The sequence below is a fragment of the Pimephales promelas genome, chromosome 2, assembly GCF_988280905.1.
Source record: "Pimephales promelas chromosome 2, fPimPro1.hap1.1, whole genome shotgun sequence".
In the NCBI taxonomy this organism is placed as follows: Eukaryota; Metazoa; Chordata; class Actinopteri; order Cypriniformes; family Leuciscidae; genus Pimephales; species Pimephales promelas.
The window spans coordinates 31,084,876-31,103,969 of NC_142770.1; the positions used below are offsets into that span (position 1 = coordinate 31,084,876).

General features: G+C 42.5%; 1 protein-coding gene across 1 annotated transcript in view; it reads right to left on the minus strand.

The window, feature by feature from the left end:
* LOC120461568 (uncharacterized) overlaps positions 1-19,094 on the minus strand; it is a 122,631-nt gene that overhangs the window by 62,647 nt on the left and 40,890 nt on the right. Inside the window, exons 4-5 of the mRNA XM_089118652.1 lie at positions 18,835-18,939; positions 18,586-18,670 (exon numbers count right to left, since the gene is read on the minus strand). Coding sequence (XP_088974778.1) covers positions 18,586-18,670; positions 18,835-18,939 — 190 coding nt within the window. The remainder of the gene's footprint in view (positions 1-18,585; positions 18,671-18,834; positions 18,940-19,094) is intronic.

Here is a 19,094-nt window from a genome sequence, read left to right on the forward strand (position 1 = left end):
CAAGAAACTGTAACTAAAACATGAAGCAGTTCCAACTTTAAAACCAGAGGCAGCAGTTGTTGGGCCACAACCTGTAAGTAGGCTAAGACTTAATCATTTTAAATGTATTTGCATGTATAATTCCAGACGTAGCCGTTGTGTTTTAGTTTTTTTTCAAATGCCAGCACTGGCTTTATTGCCACATGCTATTAGTTATGCTATTTTGTGTCTACGGCAAACGTGTACAAACATGAATTTTGTATAAGTGCTAATGTTGTAAATGTATTTTTCATGTATATATGTTTTATGACGTTATTTTCGATTTGATCAAGAACGTAAACTTGCCACCGCTGTTTGAGTATAACATTAGTAGCCAGTCAGTTGCTATTGTTGCCAGTCAGATGCTATTGTGTTAAACAAACGTGTATAAAGTTAAAAAATGTAGCAAATTATCATTCAGTAACGTTTATTAAGAGCCGTGTGTGGTGAGGTTCTGTTTGACTCTCTTCATCGCGGCTTTCTCGGTCTGATTCTGGGTCATACTGATACTGCAGTTCGACGCATATTTACATCTGGACCGGAGCTCATGACATGCCCGTAAAGGTAATGGGCGTTAACTTTCCGGACAATGTAAGCGACAGTTTATCACAAACATCGGACCAAGCTAACCACGAGCCCACGACGTGTTTCTGAGGGAGTGGTTTCATAGACTCAGGAAGTCAACCGCTCGTTCGAGGACAGAGGAGAGCGCGGCTGACAATAAAGCTGAAGTTTATGAAAAATAAGACTTTTTAAAAACGAAAAACCACGAATACATGTTATATTGCACCCCATAAAAACAATCATGCAAAGAAAAAAAGCAGTCAACCCCCCCCCCCCCCTTTAAATTTAAAACAATACATTTACATAAAAAAATCCAGTTAAAAGACTAACATGCTAACCAGTAACCGCGGTAAAATCTTGTAATGGGTAGGCTGTGACCTATCAATGTGGCATATTCACAGGGTCATAATTTGCGGGTGTGACATGTCCACACCGCTTTTTGCCAAGGTTGGTATTGTGCCCACCACTTTTTAAAAACTCTTGCGCCATGGATGTAGCTCCCAATAGAAATAAAATAAAACATCAATGGCAGAGAATTAATTTTGTTTGTTTGTTAAATATGAGGCGGTCTAGTACTGAAATACATTGGGTTTTTTTTAAATCAAGTTCTCGTTGCGATCGGTGGCGCGGTTACAGTAAATCTCGTGGCTCACGCAGTCTTTACATGTGCGCACGCTTTAATCCAATTCGGAGACTCTTGCAAAAAAAATGCACTCGAAATGTGTCCCTGCTTGATATAATACAATCACTGATGAGCATATTCGGTTTTTAAGAGAAAAATAAAAAAAACCTATACGAGTGCGATTAGAACCCAGAACCTCTGACATGCTCGGCAAAAGTTCAATCACTGGACCATTAAAAGACACACATTGACTCTTCGGATCTATATATTTATTCACGTGATTCATTCATTTATACACACATACGCACACACACACACACACACACACACAAACCTGTCCCAGTTATGCCACTGTATATTCATTCAGTTAAAGGGGGGGTTGATTGCGATTTCACTTTTTTTCATTTTAAATAGGGTGTTATGTTGCTGTTGGTGCATGAACAGTATCTGCAAAGTTGCAGTGCTGAAAGTTCAGTGTAAGCAGAGATATCGTCTTTCAAAAATCAGGAAGTTCAATGCCTACAAAAACGACTCGATTGGGACTACAGCTGGTTTTAGACGTCACTAACCCACACATTTGCATCAACCCTCCCTCCAGAATATGCAAAAAAGATCATGGCCATCTTTCTGCGGCTCATCGAAAGTGTGTCATGTTCATCCAGCTGTCAGGTCTTCTGTGTTCGGGCTTCCCACGGACGTTGTACTTCGTCGACAATGGATACAATTTATGTTTGATTATGTTCCTGAAAGTGACGATCGTAATCTAGCTCTCTGTGCTGCGCATTTTACGGAAGACAGCTTCCAGAATCTCCACGAGTTCAACACCGGATTCAACAAGAAACTGTTACTAAAACATGAAGCAGTTCCAACTTTAAAACCAGAGGCAGCAGTTGTTGGTCCACAACCTGTAAGTAGGCTAAGACTTAATCATTTTAAATGTATTTGCATGTATAATTTCAGACGTAATGTTTTAGTTTGATCAAATTCTAGCGCTGGCTTTATAGCCACTAGGCTACTAGTTATGCTATTTTGTGTCTAAGACAAACGCGTACAAACATTTTGGACCTGAATTTTGTATACGTACTAATGTTGTAAATGAATTTTTCATGTATATATACTTTATGACGTTATTTTTCGATTTGATCAAAAACGTAAACCAGTGCCAACGCTGTTTGTGTATATAGTAGCCAGTTAGTTCAATGCTATTTTGTGTAAGACAAACGTGTATAAAGTTTAAAAAAATATAGGCAAATTACTATTCAGAAAAGTTTTGTAGGAGCCGTGTGTGGTGAGGTTCTGCTTGCCTCTCTTCATCGCGGCTTTCTCGGTCTGATTCTGGCTCATACCAGAGACTGATACTGCAGTATTGACACCATTATTTACATTTGACAGGAACACATATGCAACTTCGCCCGTAAAGGTAACGGGCGTGAATTTTCTGGACAATGTGCAGTACAGTTTAGCCAATCACAACACACCAGCCCAAACTAACCAATGAGGGAGTGGTTTCATAGACTCAGGAAGTCAACCAGTCGTTCAAATGACAGAAAGTGGCTTGGAATAAAGGTGAAATTTATGAAAAATAAGACTTTTTAAAAAAGAAAAACCACAAATACATGTTATTGCACCCCATAAACACAATCATGCAAAGAAAAAAAAGCTGTAAACCATCCCTTTAATGTAGCAACCCAAGTTCATATCAGGCATCATCACATCGCTGTCTGCATACAGAGAAAAGGCGGAAGCGCGGAATGAGTGAGAATAGTGCTGCACGATTAATCATATCGCAATCGTAATCGCAATGTCAAAGCTATGCGATTATATAATGCAAAATCGTGCGATTTTATATGAAATATACAAATTAGGGCTATTAACGCAGCATCTCTTCTTTTTTGGTATCCTTTGATTAGTGTTCCCGCTCTTATTCGTGCAAATGCCAAACCATTTTACACGACAAGGAGTGTCAAAAGAGCGCACTGCCTGTGAATGTCCTGAATGTGACCAAAGTACTATTAGTCTCTGATGTGACTCACAGAAAGACACGCGCCAGTATAATAATGCACATGCACAGACCACATGCCAGAATACAGTTCTCTTTCGAGCTTGAACTAACAATAACACACACAATTATGCCAAAATGTTGTTTTGACCAGTATCTTCATTACATAAGAGCAGTCTTAAGAAAAGAGTTGTGCTTGTGAGAGAATGAGGCGCGTGTAAGATACGCGTCTCGGCAACGGCTGCTCTTAAAGGGCCAGCAGCTTATAAAGCGTTCTGTCAGTAAAGTGAATCAAAGAACAAAGGGAACAGAGAAAATGACTCACTGCTCTTGACTAAAGAACTTTTGTAAATTTAAATTAGTCTATATATAATTTATAATCCATGCAGCGCAGACTATTTGATAACTTTACTCAATAGGGCACAGATAAATATGGCATTTATTATTGGTTTACGTGAGGATTGTTTGAAGTTCACTTAATTTAAAAGCTGTTATTTTTTTAAGCCTAATACATATTTTAAAATTTGATAGCTTTCAATTGTAATGATGGAATCACTGTAATGTTGGATGGCTATAATTAACTTTTAAAATGTGGGGGGTGTTGTCATTTTTATCCAGACATCAATGGTTTATTGATCATTATAGGTGTTATTAATCATTTAGTTGTTGTTGCTAGTTTGAGTTTCATTTGAGAAATACACATTACTACACAGAATGATCACAAATCTGTGTGTGCATTTTTACTTTAGAACCAAGCAAGTTGACTCATGAAACCATTTGTTTATTATATCGCAATCGCATATCGCAATCACAATATTGACCTCAATAATGGCAATATGACATTTCCCCAAATCGTGCAGCCCTAAGTGAGAGCGAGTGAATCATGTGATATGAAGCAATCTCGGTCTCTACCTCAATGTTGATAATTCAAGACAGCTGTAAGGATTTTGGCCAGGCGAATCAAACCCACCCCCAGGGGTTTTCTGAAACACACACACGCACACACAAACCTTTCCCTTCCCCCACACATCGGAATGTGTAGAATGTTTTTGAACAAAGAGAAGGACTTTTGGTGTTTAAAAACATTCAACAAAATGTTTTCAATGGTTTTTATGTATATGTGTCTTCCCCATGTCACAGTGAAATAACTTTGTTTGGTCACAGCGTAAATAGGAATTAAAAATACCTTTGTCATGCATTTTAAACATAAGTGTATATTCCTTTGATATAACATAATGTTCCTTGATATCCCTAGAATGCTTATTGAATGAAACACTCAAATATGCATAGAGATGTAAAGTAAAGTGTATTTTTAATTCGTTTTACTGCCAATGAAGATCAAATTGTTCACTATAAAACCCTCGTTGAACACACCCCCTTCCACGAGGAGTGCGCGCTGAGGAACAAAGGACAATAAACCAAGAGTTCCCGCGAGCTACGACCATCTCCCCGATTGGCTCAAGCCAACAGGAAAGGGATGGATTCCGCCAAGGGGATAAAGGAGTGCGCAGGCTCCACCTCTTCCCTTCTTCGTCTGACCCCCCTCAGAAAAACATGTAATGCTTTCGTAGATCTCATCACGGAGATCTGATCTGACCATGGATCTTTTCTTTTGTTCGTCTAAAAGTCTCGTCTTTTCTTCAAATGGACTACAAAGTTCGTCTCACAGGAAAGGAAGTGGACTTTGCCGAACTATTTCCTCGGGTAACGTCACCTCAAAGACTTTCAGCCTTTCAAACACTCGCGCTAAATGCCGACGAACGCCACGTGACTCCCCACGGAACAAAGCAGCCATGAACGAGCCGGGACGGGCCGCGCAAACACGCTGCGGCCGCGCTTCACGTGACGCACGCGCGCAGGACAGACGCACCTCTAGCCGACACGAGGCCCGAACGGGCCGAGCAACGAGCCCGCGACTCACACAGACCAAATGTGCCCTGTAAGTATACCTTCTTTTAGAGCTTCTAAGAAGCATTAAGAAAGTGTTTTCGTGGTGTTCAGAAAGGTTAACTGACTGTTGTGTCGAACGTAACCCACTCTCTCTCACTTTCTCTACAACTCACTCTATCTCACTCTCTCTCTCTCTCTCCAACTCACTCAACTTACGCGTATGCATTGTCTAAACGCTCTGCGTCGTCTTAGTTTGTGTTTAATGTTTGTAAATACATGTATCATTGTAACGTAGTAAATGCTTAAGTAGTAACTCTATTAAATACAAAATATGCTTACCTTGACTGATTGTCTTGCTCATAATACGGGTCAATGAAATGTCAATTTAAAGCTACACGCTTTACAGAACTATAAATACCTAAGAGGGTATTTGGTTATAGAGCAGGGAAGGCAGATTCTAGTGGCCACAGAATTTGTTTTCACAAGCTATATAACCTAATTGAGCTAATTGATTTTGCCTGTCTTGTAAAACGTGGTCCTTGCAATCAATAACAATTAATTTGTGGTTGATTGCGGGGATGCACATGTATGCATATGGGTAAAATTAATAAATTAATATGTAAGACCGGTCTGATCCAAATCTGTATGAATAATTATTAATTATCAATTATTAATTATGATATGCAAATTCCCCCCCCTGATCAGACCCGCCTTGTGTCTTTACAGACTGGTGGATTGAATGCGGGGCATTTCAAACTTGTTTATGAGCAATCAATTTCAAGCTAATGTGTATATTGTTATTTAATATCGTTTATGTAATATTTAATATTACACGCGCGCATCGGAGTGAACGCTTTGCGAACTCACGATATGATTGAGCTGGGCACGAAAGCCGCCTCAGTCAAGCACATTTAACAAGCTGCTAAATGTCCAAACATTGTAGTCACTGTTAAGTGCTAAAAGTAAACTGCAGTTTCCATAGTATTAAATTTGTTCTGGCACAGATGGAAGAGAAACCTCTGTGCATAAACGACACTTTTAATAATTTTAACTCCATTGTCCGAACGAAGCTCTTTGAACAATGGAAGACAAGATACGGTAGAACGATGCTCTTTTACTGTTCTTAAAAGGCCTTATATTATAATCGTTAGAGTAACGATAAGCTCCTGGTTGAAAAAAACATTGACTTAGCTACTTAATGTATAAAACCGTCAAGCATATTATCATAAGTGCTATTTGATATATGCCTGTTGGAGCAGGAAACAGACGAGTAATTCCTGTTTTCCTTTGCACAATGCAGCGAAGAAAACCTGCGAACGTGTTTTAAACAAATATAGCACCAAAAAATCCAAAACTGAAAACATTCCAATCATTAATACTAGTTGTGATAAATGTTATTTGGAGTTTTGAAACAGACGAGTAATTCCTGTTTTTTTTTTTGCACAACGCAGCGAAAAAAAATAAAAAATCCTGCCAAAGTGCTTGTAAAATATAGTACCGGAAAGAAATCCGTCGAGATTTAAAATTCCGTAATATTTGTGATTATTCTCCCTCTGAGAAAATCACAGGGGCAGCAGGGTGGTTGTAATACTACTGCCAGACACTAGGGTGCGCCCTTGAGTGCTTTGCAGTATCAAATTTCCACCGGTGTCCCGACTTTACCCCGTGTGAGCGCAGTGGCGCCATCGTGTGGACACTAACAGCTAGGTCATCTTTTCCTCAAAATTCTCTGTTAGAAAATTCCTATTTTCTTACTGAAATTTTGAACTAGTTTCTCTAACTTTCAATGCATGTGCAATTTACAGCCTCGTTGTAATAACATGATTTTCTTTACCTTGACTGTGTGCACTTGTTTTGAATTTGGTTCAAACCACGTTTGAATTTAAAATTCAGAATTAAGTCTTAGCAGCTTCTGATGACCACTTAGAGGAAAGCGCCCCCTTGTGGCCGTCCCTTTGCTAAGTCGTCAGCTAACATCACTCTGTTCTGCATGGCTCTCTCTGTTGGTTGTATTCTGGTTATCACTGATCCCTCACCGTTATCGTGATTATCATCAAATATGACACCAACCTTTAATTCCCTACTCTTATTCAAATTTGGTTTGAAACAGACAAATTTCGAAGTTAATTTGAATTAATTCTCTCATTTCCCGTTGGGAATGGTTTATGGCTTTATTTCTATATTTCCTCCTCAAATTATTTTTAATAATTTTGATCTGGTCTCGGTACAACTGTATCCTTACTAATCTAATGGTTACTTAACCCCTATGCATTTGCTCAATTTGAATTGTGTTTAAATCAGTTTGAATGCAATTTAAATCAAGCTCTCTGTCAGCCCGGTTAAAAACACTAGCAGGAAGTGGCCCAAAACCCTTAGTGGCCAAAACCCGCCACTACAGCTCGCTTCCTCCTGTGTTCTTCATTGCTGCACTCTATCCCTTTCCTGAATGGAGGCTAGGTTATTCTGATAATTAACATTGTCATAATTTCCTTTTTGTTGATACCATCATTTTTAGTAAGGCCGTTGCCTTTGATTTTTCTACAAAAAAAAAACACTCAATTTGATTTAGATAAAGGAGCTTTAATTCACATTGAAGTACACTTGTTCTTCATCCTGTTTTGTGTTTGCAAGTAGAAATCTCTCTCGTGCTGTGATGATTTGACAGTCATCTCTGCCTGGGGTCCAGCGAGCTGGTTCGTCTGATCTGCGTCACCATCACTGAGCGCTAGTCTCTGACTTTTCTGTATCTTCTGTTGGTGCGGCCCGCAACACGATATCACCAATCTGGCACCGCCGGTTGTGTTCAAGGTCAAGTTGCTTGAGAGGGCGCACCTCGGTACAGATGCACCGAAGGGCCCGGGACACTGCTGTCATGTGTGGGGCGACAGAAGGACCAACTACGATGCTGACTCTGGCCAGAATGACCTCATTTCACCCCAGGCAAACTAGAAAAGGTATCAAAACCCATCCACTTACTATCTAATTTGAAGTGGTTGGCTTCCTCCTCTCCGAGCCACAAACCGGCTCCAAACAGGCTTAGGCCTTCTCTTCTTCCCCTTTCTAACACTGCTGGTGTACTACTACTAATGCCATTTCAGTACAGACCTCCCCATCTCTGATGGTTGCATGTTACTTCAAACTTTGCTAGATTGCCATTGCTCTGTTCTGTTGTGCTCTGTTCCTTTCAGTTCACCTAGAGACAGAACCTCTCTGACACACCAAGGAAAGCTGAAGAATAGTTTGACAACCAAGTCGTTAGCACCAACAGGTGACCCCTAAGCTAGCGCCCTGTCAAAAACCTTCATTCAGACCCATGATGACCTACCCAAATTGTCCCACCAAACGGTTTAACTGTCTGTATCAGTTAACCAAAATACTCATACACGGCTTAGCCTGTATTATAGCTCGTTAAAAGTAGTCGAACTGGCATTGGTCTGTCTGTGTGTGTTGTGTTCCTCTCGCCCACAGTGAAGCCAGTATGTTCCAGTCCTACAGTCCCACAACCCGCTGGGACAACCTGGGACAACCTGGAGACATGGCTGAGATTCATGACATCTCCATCCCTGCCCAAAGCCACCAGCGACTCAGAGCCCCGAGCCAAGAGCAGCTGACAAAGACTGGGCCAGACACGTCACAACCTCGCTCACCAGCTCAACGCACAAGCACGCCTCCGCGAAAGGAGCCGCATTGCCCTGGAGCACAAGGTTGCAACGCCGAGGATGACAACGACCCTGAGCTACCGAAGGAAGTGGAAAGACTTCAAACTGCCCTGTCTAATTTTCTACACAGACCGAAGAAGAATAGTCAGAGAAAAGAACTAAAAAGAATTCAACGAGAAACTCCGACAAAGTGAAGTCTCTTGCAAAGAGCAGAGACTGAACTGAAAGAGACTCAAAAGCCACGGCCTGCGCAAGAGGCCCGTGCGACCACCCACAAGCTCGTTCAGCAGAGACAAGATCTCGAACACGAACTTGACCCACAGAGTTGCAACACTCTGATAGACTGCAGCATGACTGGAAAGGGGAGGACACACACCACAAGCTTCCCCTGACCAGTCTGCACATTTCAGCCAATGCACAAGAGCTGAAAAGGGGGGGGGTGGAAAAGCCCGCCTTCCACAACATCTCTGACAATCTACAAGACAGTGACTTTTCACCTGCTGTCTCCAACCGGTGAACACGACACCGACACCCAGCAAGACAGACCCCGGAGGGCCTGTACCATCACCACCGGCTCCGAACGAGCTTTCTGTGGAACTTACAACGAACCTGTAACTGAGGAGGACGCCAGTTTCAAGAAACTTTCCCTCCAAAAAACCCGTCAGTCACCATAGTTTTCGCGGCCCCACACCATGCCCACTCAACGAGGCGTGAAGGCCCCCAGTAAAAATTCCTCAAACCCCAAATTATTCTGAATTGCAGAACCAGAAGACACACAGCACGAACACCGTGCAAGACTCTGCATTTGTAGAATTCGAATTTTACTAAGTTAAAGGAATCTGAGATAGGCACGTAAGCCTCAACGGCCGACGGACTATGCACGATTCTTTTGAAACAGACAGTTTCTAGATGTTGTTTAAATCAGCACCGTTAAACATTAGGTTTCGTGACAGTGAAGAGTTACAGAAAACCCCAACTCCGAACAGGGCATACAGTACGTTACCCTGACGACAGAGTGTAGTAAAATCACCCGAGTTTTAACTATTGTTAACCTACAGGCGTGCACTCGATCATCGCGACCCAACTAAAACGCAACGTGCAACGCGCATTTTGATCGCTGGCTTATCTAAATGCAGATAAAACAAATAGCTGAAATTGACATCTCTACTTTGAAAAAAAAAAACAGCCTTAGAGTCCCAACTGATATCAAGAACTTCAGCATTAAAGCGTAAGTCTGTGTAACAAAGGTATCACCTCAGCAGATAGTAATCTGTACCGATATCTATTCTGCTTTGGTTAAAAAGAAATCCAAATCGCGGAATGACTAAACCTGTTCCTGACGAAGGAAGCTCAGGACAGAGTTATATGTAGGTAGACCTGGGAGACGCTCCCCTTTCTACAGAGTAAAGGCCTTGATTTTATTGTTAGATTGATGTAATTCACCTAAATTTTAGCTGCATCAACAAGCAGAAAGTCACTAAACGATCAAAACAAGTTACTCGCGGAAGAGCTAACACTCATGCATGAGAGAGACGTACCTATATATGCTTAGACAAGCTTTGACTCAGCAGCAAATCTATTTCCTTACTCTGTAAACAAATAGAACAAGACAAGCTTTGACTTGCAGCAAATCTATTTCCTTACTCTGTAAACGAATAGAAGACGTGCAAAGTAAAGAACAGAGTTCCATGAGAAAATCAGCAAATGCCAAAACACATTTGCGTTTTACTGAATGCAACCAAAGTTCTTAAATCATAAAGTATAGGCGCCTCCTTTTAACCCGTTAAAACGTGCATGATTCATGTAAAATATACAGACATTCTTTAGGTACTGTTGAATTGCTCTGACACGCTCTGGTTCCCATGGCAACAACTTGTCACAGGAAGTGTTACCTTGTAATGTCACTTTTGTAAGCAAACCAGCCTGGGTGGCTAAGCTAACCCAGCACTAAGCTAACTTAAGCTAAGCTAACCTAGCTTAACATCAAGCTAACTTAGGCTAAGCTAACCTAACCTAGCTCCCATCCAACATAGGCTAAGCTGAATAACCTCCACAGTTAACAGTTAGCATCATTTACGTGAACCCTTACTCACCGCTCGTGTTCCACTGTGCAAAGTATTCTAGAATACTTTCTCAACACCAGTTAGGGTTTTAAATTACTCACTTTCCATGTTTACCATTCTTATTAGCTAAAGTTTACCTTCACTGGGTTAGGAATACTCCTTGCTAACCGTTAAGGACGAACTTCGCAGATGCCTTGTTAATTAAACTTAAGTTTAACTACATGAAAACTGCGTAACTATCTACAGAATAACTCGTGTAACCGTAGGAATTTTCATCAGCATGTTGACTAAAGCTTTGGAGGCACACACACAATGTGGTTTTGAACACCTAACCGCTACAACCCACTATAGTGTTGATCAAAGCAAATCCAAAGTTTAGTCACTAATGCCACTGAACACTCTCGACCTCAGATCATTCCCGTGTTTTGATCATTTTATTTCCTTTTGCTTTAATTTTAATTTTTTTCTCATTGATTATTTCATTCCTTCGACCTTGATGATAATAGCAAGCAGCTATTCCCTTAGGTCATCTATATGATTTAATTTCATTTCCTCTCTTGTCCAAGTGTGGTTCTATTCCCCATAGGGCCCAGAAAGGCAACAGAGACCCCCTTATTTGTTATTTTGGCTTAGTTTCAACCAATGCACTCGTTTGTGACCTTGCAAAGCAAGTAATTTCAACAATTTACTAGGGCACTACTAGAGTCCTGAGGGTCGATAATAAGCAGAATTTAAATAAGAAAGCGGTCCTTTTCCTATTATTGTTCACTTCGTCGAGCCATAGTGGACCACCAGCTAAGTCCAGAGAAATAATTTAGTCATAAGGACCACCTTACGTTATTTATTTCATCTCGGATATGTCCTTTCCAGGAAATACGCTCGGAACCACACAAGACTTAAACACTAACTTAGCCCTAACATTCACAGCTAAGATAAGGACACAAGAGACACGTAGCTTTATGCTAAACACTTAACTAACTTATTAAGCAGTAGTTCTGAACTTTTAGGGCCATGCATTAGTCACTCACAACAAGTGTGCCAGAATGCCACAGAGCCCCTGCTTAAACCGACCTCAACCTGCCAAGGAACCACTGCCCCAAACCACGGCATGGCTCCAAAAAGGATGCAACAAAGCTAACCAGAAAGGTCCCAAGATTCACTCAGGACCCTGCATCTACCCACGACATGCAGACAAGACTTTCACTTGCAAACTGTCTAACCAACATGACTGCATGCAACAGATTCTGCTTGATATGGATTACGTCCAGTCGCGAGGTGCACAGCTTCCTAGATCGTCAAACAGAGACTGTCAAAATGGACTACCAGCTGTTGCAATAAGCTTTGATCGCTTAACTCCCTGATCCAGAATCAGACCAAGGGTTATCACCACCGTGGACATCAAGTAAGACCGACTTGAAACTCCACCGACTTCGGCAAGCCTACTTCGAGAAGCAAACCATCAGGTATGAAAAGGATACCAGTTTCAGAACTTTGTTCCCTTAAAACCTGCATCCCACAGTGAGTTAGTCGATAAGCACCCTGGCCTGTGCTTGTAGCCTGTCTACCTCAGCTACGAGACTGGGCCCGCAAAGCTCACATTAAGCAAAGACTTTGTCCGAAAAGACTGTGTAAAAACCCTCAGACTAACCTGTCTCTGAGCACGACTCAGAGCTGCCCCTAGAAGGCACCCCATACATCACAAACACCTTCACTGAGAGTTAAACCGTTCCAGGCCAGCAGAGGGCAACACAACAGTCATGGTGCTCATCTAACGCCCCAGAGCAAGAGCTCTGAAACATTTCTGGAAGCCAGCCGGCGACCCAGAATGGGCCGCACCCCCAGCACCAAGAGACTCAAGCCCAACCAGCCCAGAGCGGTACCCCTCTCAACACGCCACTGGTAAGCACAAGTCTGAGCACACATCAGATAACAACAGTGCAGCCACGTCACAGACGGCAGAAATCCTGAAAGCGTTTCTGCACGAGACATCACAAGGAGACAAGTCAGACATCCTATGTCTCAGCGCAAGACCCAAGTCAGACACCCAGAACACTGCTCGTCAGTATCAGACCACAGAGCTCACTGTCGCATCACAAAGCGACAACACCAAGCAGCCACCACAACTGACAGCTGCACAAATTGAGCATGACAGTCCGGTGTCCCACACCAGACCGGCCCTAACCGCTCATCGATCACAACACCAGCCCAGATGCCTAAACTTCTGGGAACCCTAAACAAAAGGGGGGTGGCACAAAAGACTCTACATAGCCACCACGAGAGACAATCATTTGAGCCTTGAAGGCCTGTCAGACACTAGCTCAAACATCACGCTAAGGTTAGCCCAACTCTTCAAAAGACTCACTGCTAAAGCTAAGAGTCAAGAACGCACTCTCAAAGCCCAAACATGTGAGCTGAATGAAAACCCTACAGCCAAAACAACTTCTGGCTCAAAACTGATTCACCCAGTGTACCGATCACGAACGATCACGTACCCACTTCTGATTGCCCAAGATCTGTTAGATCGCTTTGAGCCTTTAATAGACTTTAAACAACTGAATGTCTGAGCTCAAGTTCAAGAACCCCTCCCCCTTCAGTCATACAGGTCAAGAGAACCTAACTGGCAGGTCACAGAGGTCACAAGAACTTCCGCAGCCAGCCATGAAGGCACAGCCTCAGCACCGAATGGAGAGCCTGCCGTCGGACACAACACCAGGCAGCTCACCAAGAACATGCTGCTCAACGGTCCTACACCTCAGTTTCATGCACCTCGTGACATCACTTCGCCACGGCTTGTGCTGCCACGGTGCAAAAAGGGGGATATGCCAGTGTATGCCCAGTCACGCACCATGGGGGCTGCACACTGCAGCACCAGGACATCGCAGCAAGTGGCATATCGGCATCCTCAAAGGCATCAGACTGTCCCAGCCGACAGCCGCTGAAATCTTTCCTCCCTTTCTCTCTCTCTCCCCTGTCTCTGATACAGGATGCTGCTGTGTTCGTCTTCCTGTGCCTCCAGCCAACCAGAGGACGGCTCCAGTCGACCGTCTCACCGCCGGATCCGACATCAGGCAGCATCCCTCTCTCCCCTGTCTCTGTTACAGGATGCTGTTGTGGTCGTCTTCCTGGGCCTCCGGCCAACCAGAGGACAGCTACTGTCAACCGTCTCACCGCCGGGTCCGACATCAGGCAGCATATGGTCGACCGCCACGCAAGCAGAGCTAAATGGACTCCCACGCCGCTGCTGTCAGTACGCAGTCAAACACCGGCCTGTCCAGCAACAAAACGAACTGAAATCCCACAGCCAAAAGGTAACTCACAACACAGAGTGCCTCCTCACAGACCATCAAGAAATTGAAAGGAACTGTGATAAATCCGCAACGCACACAGCATTCTACTGAACCAGACAAGTGAGCTCCAGCGAGACAACTGTTCACTGTCTGCCAGAATGACTTGGCTAAAATTCACCAAGCAGCCTTTGCTCCAAGACCCGAGCTACCCTGCTGCGACCGAGCCTGAGTCAAGTCCGAGTCAAGACCCACGATTTCACCCTGATTCCAGAACTGGAATTATGAACGATGAAAGGAGGGGCCCAGCCAAACTGGACTTGTTCCCAGTGACAGCTGTGTCTCAACTGCACACCTGTTGCACTGCACAACTGCCTCACCGGTAGTCCAATCCTGGACTGCAGCTGATTCTGCACTGGGTACCTCTACGGTAATCAACCACACCCTGACACTTGACATCCACGCTGCACCAGAGGCAAGGAAATGCAAACCTCCACAGCCACCACTGGACCCCCAGGAAGAGGGTACCACGCTGGAGACTGCGTCAAACCTCAGCAAGCTGAGCCCCTACCTCAGCCTAGCCGCCGCCTGCCACCTGCCACCTGACCCTCATGATTCACCTGCCATCCGTCCATTGCAATGGTGTCGTTCGATGAAGTCACAAAAGGACTTCACCTAACGAAAAGGGGGAGAACTGTAAGGATTTTGGCCAGGCGAATCAAACCCACCCCCAGGGGTTTTCTGAAACACACACACGCACACACAAACCTTTCCCTTCCCCCACACATCGGAATGTGTAGAATGTTTTTGAACAAAGAGAAGGACTTTTGGTATTTAAAAACATTCAACAAAATGTTTTCAATGGTTTTATGTATATGTGTCTTCCCCATGTCACAGTGAAATAACTTTGTTTGGTCACAGCGTAAATAGGAATTAAAAATACCTTTGTCATGCATTTTAAACATAAGTATATATTCCTTTGATATAACATAATGTTCCTTGATATCTCTAGAATGCTTATTGAATGAAACACTCAAATATGCATAGAGATGTAAAGTAAAGTGTATTTTTAATTCGTTTTACTGCCAATGAAGATCAAATTGTTCACTATAAAACCCTCGTTGAACACACCCCCTTCCACGAGGAGTGCGCGCTGAGGAACAAAGGACAATAAACCAAGAGTTCCCACGAGCTACGACCATCTCCCCGATTGGCTCAAGCCAACAGGAAAGGGATGGATTCCGCCAAGGGGATAAAGGAGTGCGCAGGCTCCACCTCTTCCCTTCTTCGTCTGACCCCCCTCAGAGAAACATGTAATGCTTTCGTAGATCTCCTCACGGAGATCTGATCCGACCATGGATCTTTTCTTTTGTTCGTCTAAAAGTCTCGTCTTTTCTTCAAATGGACTACAAAGTTCGTCTCACAGGAAAGGAAGTGGACTTTGCCGAACTATTTCCTCGGGTAACGTCACCTCAAAGACTTTCAGCCTTTCAAACACTCGCGCTAAATGCCGACGAACGCCACGTGACTCCCCACGGAACAAAGCAGCCATGAACGAGCCGGGACGGGCCGCGCAAACACGCTGCGGCCGCGCTTCACGTGACGCACGCGCGCAGGACAGGCGCACCTCTAGCCGACACGAGGCCCGAACGGGCCGAGCAACGAGCCCGCGACTCACACAGACCAAATGTGCCCTGCAAGTATACCTTCTTTTAGAGCTTCTAAGAAGCATTAAGAAAGTGTTTTCGTGGTGTTCAGAAAGGTTAACTGACTGTTGTGTCGAACGTAACCCACTCTCTCTCACTTTCTCTACAACTCACTCTATCTCACTCTCTCTCTCTCTCTCCAACTCACTCAACTTACGCGTATGCATTGTCTAAACGCTCTGCGTCGTCTTAGTTTGTGTTTAATGTTTGTAAATACATGTATCATTGTAACGTAGTAAATGCTTAAGTAGTAACTCTATTAAATACAAAATATGCTTACCTTGACTGATTGTCTTGCTCATAATACGGGTCAATGAAATGTCAATTTAAAGCTACACGCTTTACAGAACTATAAATACCTAAGAGGGTATTTGGTTATAGAGCAGGGAAGGCAGATTCTAGTGGCCACAGAATTTGTTTTCACAAGCTATATAACCTAATTGAGCTAATTGATTTTGCCTGTCTTGTAAAACGTGGTCCTTGCAATCAATAACAATTAATTTGTGGTTGATTGCGGGGATGCACATGTATGCATATGGGTAAAATTAATAAATTAATATGTAAGATCGGTCTGATCCAAATCTGTATGAATAATTATTAATTATCAATTATTAATTATGATATGCAAATTCCCCCCCCCTGATCAGACCCGCCTTGTGTCTTTACACAGCATAAGAACTGACTGTGCATGTGTCACAGTTCGTCGTCTTCACCTGTTTGTCCCGTCATCTGCACTACACTTCCCCGGATCCTTTTGTTCCTCTCCCGGACTCACTCCCCAATCAGCCACCTGTTCCTCGTCCTGTCATTATCATTTTCACCTGTGTTCACCTCATTAGTCCTGAGTCCTCTGTGTATTTAGTTCTCCCACCTTCAGTCTGTCTTGGTCGGTCAATGTTAATGTTACCCTGTGTTCCGCCTGCCTGTATCCTGTTTATTTTGTGATTAAACCTTTTGTATTGGAGCTTTTTGGACTCTGCCTGTTCGTCTGCCTGCACCCTCCCCGTGACAGCATGCACAAATCTACATTAACTAGGTTTTGTGGACCAAAAAGGCACTACTAACCACTGCCCCAATACCTATGGCCTTCAATTTCCTGCATGAAACAATGTTTTTTAGGGGCAAAACGAGTGTTATATGTGTAGACCTGAATTTTGTTACAAAAATTTATATTTGGAATAAAATAAATGCAATTAATAATGGGGTGAATTAATAAAGCTCTTGGAATTAATAAATGTAATGTCAACATTTCTTTTGGTGAGGCACTGCCTACCCTGACCGCATGTCCCTGAGGCTAACCAAGCTGTGCAAAAATGTGTTTAAAAGGTAACATATTTGTTTGTTATAAATATTAAAGGGCACCTATTATGCCCCTTTTTTACAAGATGTAATATTGGTCTTGGGTGTCCCCAGAATGTATTTGTGAAGTTTCAGCTCAAAATACCCCACAGTTAATTTATTATAACCATTTGAAAATGTCATTTTTGGGGGCCTGTTTTAAAATGAGCTGTTTTGGTGTATACGACCTTAAATGCAAATGAGCTGCATATCCCCGCCCTGCCTTTGGATGAGGGCGTCACTTGCATACCTATGGAAGTCGGTAAGCAGAAGGGCTGAGAGAGTGAGAGACCCGCTGTTTTGTATGTCGTTCAGTTGTACATGTCGGAATATATAAATAATCTCTGATCAGACCCAGATGACGAAGAGACTCCGGCAGAATAAACACAAAGGAGAATGGACCAGGACGTCTCGGTATGGTTATTTGATACATTTATGTACTTATAGAGTTGTAATCGTGTCCCCTTTGAAATTATGGATGTGCAACACAGACACACACAAACACTAATGTTGGCGCAATTTTTTGAAACTACAGACACATACTGTGATAAAGTTTGCTACGTACAAGCAAAATTACATTTATGGAGGGACCTGTTGCGTCATGTTTACTTTACTTGTCATACAGGTGCTTCTGTGGCAAATGTGAGAAGATGGCTAACTTACAGAACAAGAACATATATGCAGTTTTTAATACAATATCTTTAATATATTTATAAATAAATATATATATATATATATATATATATATAAATCTGTGGTTACACATACAAACAAGGTTTAAATTATATACACAGACATCCTACGACGACAATGACTTTAGAAGCATTTGTTGTTGTTGAATTGGCTGACATCGACTGAAATGACTATTTGCTCAAAAATCATAAAATACAATTACTGTTACTGTAGGTGACGGTGGATCGCAAACAGTAGATGACGATCCACACTTGAGGATTAACTTTGAAGCAAGACCTGCTTTGATTTGACCCTCAGGAAAGGCGCCACTTAAACTTCCAAAATACAATACATCCATGTTTTCAGTGGCTCTGATGTTGGAAGTAAGTGAAAACTACTATGTATGTCATTATTACATCCCATCCCACAACAGAACACTTATGTTTCCTAGAGACATTACCGGCTGTCGTTGTAACAATGAAGGATGATGTGTACAGATCACCGAGGGCGGGGTCTCTGCCACAACCACACTGTCAATCAAACCCCTTGCTCAATTCTACGTCACAAAGAGCTGAATCTTAGAACAGCTCGTTCTGAGGCAGTGCATATGATTTATTGAGATTGTAAAAAAAAACACTGGGTGGATTTTTATCATTCTAGGGTGGTTTTGCTCACACACTGCCAACACACATTTATGTTCAAACATGATGTAAAAGTGAATTTTCCATAATAGGTGCCCTTTAAACATTTATAAAAAAGTGTTTTCCTACCTGGAATATCCCAAGAAGATTGTCTTTGAAATTCTCGTGTTTCCTGTGAGTCTGAAGGTCTGAGTCTAATGTCTCATATTGAAGCCTGTAATCACATTAGTAAAATAAAATACTAACTGATATTTTACAGAAAGAGAAATAACCATTAGCTGTGAATACTCTGACAAATATTTGATCTAAACATGTTTCATGATTGGTATTCACTGATACAACTTTTAAACACAGTTAACGCATGACACAAAAAAATACCTTTTATTAGATGATGGTGTTTTCTCACTGAAGTTTGGTTGATCATCTTTAGACCGATCACTCTTCAGAGACACAGAGCTGGACACATGTGAGCCTGATCTTACACTGATCACACAAAGAACAGAGAGAGAGAAAACATCTCGGGTTATGACTATAACCCTTGTTCCCTGAGAAAGGAACGAGACACTGCGTCGAGAATCGACACTTTGGGGACCCTCCCTTAGCGTGCGTCTCTGAAGTATGAATGAAACTACTCCAAT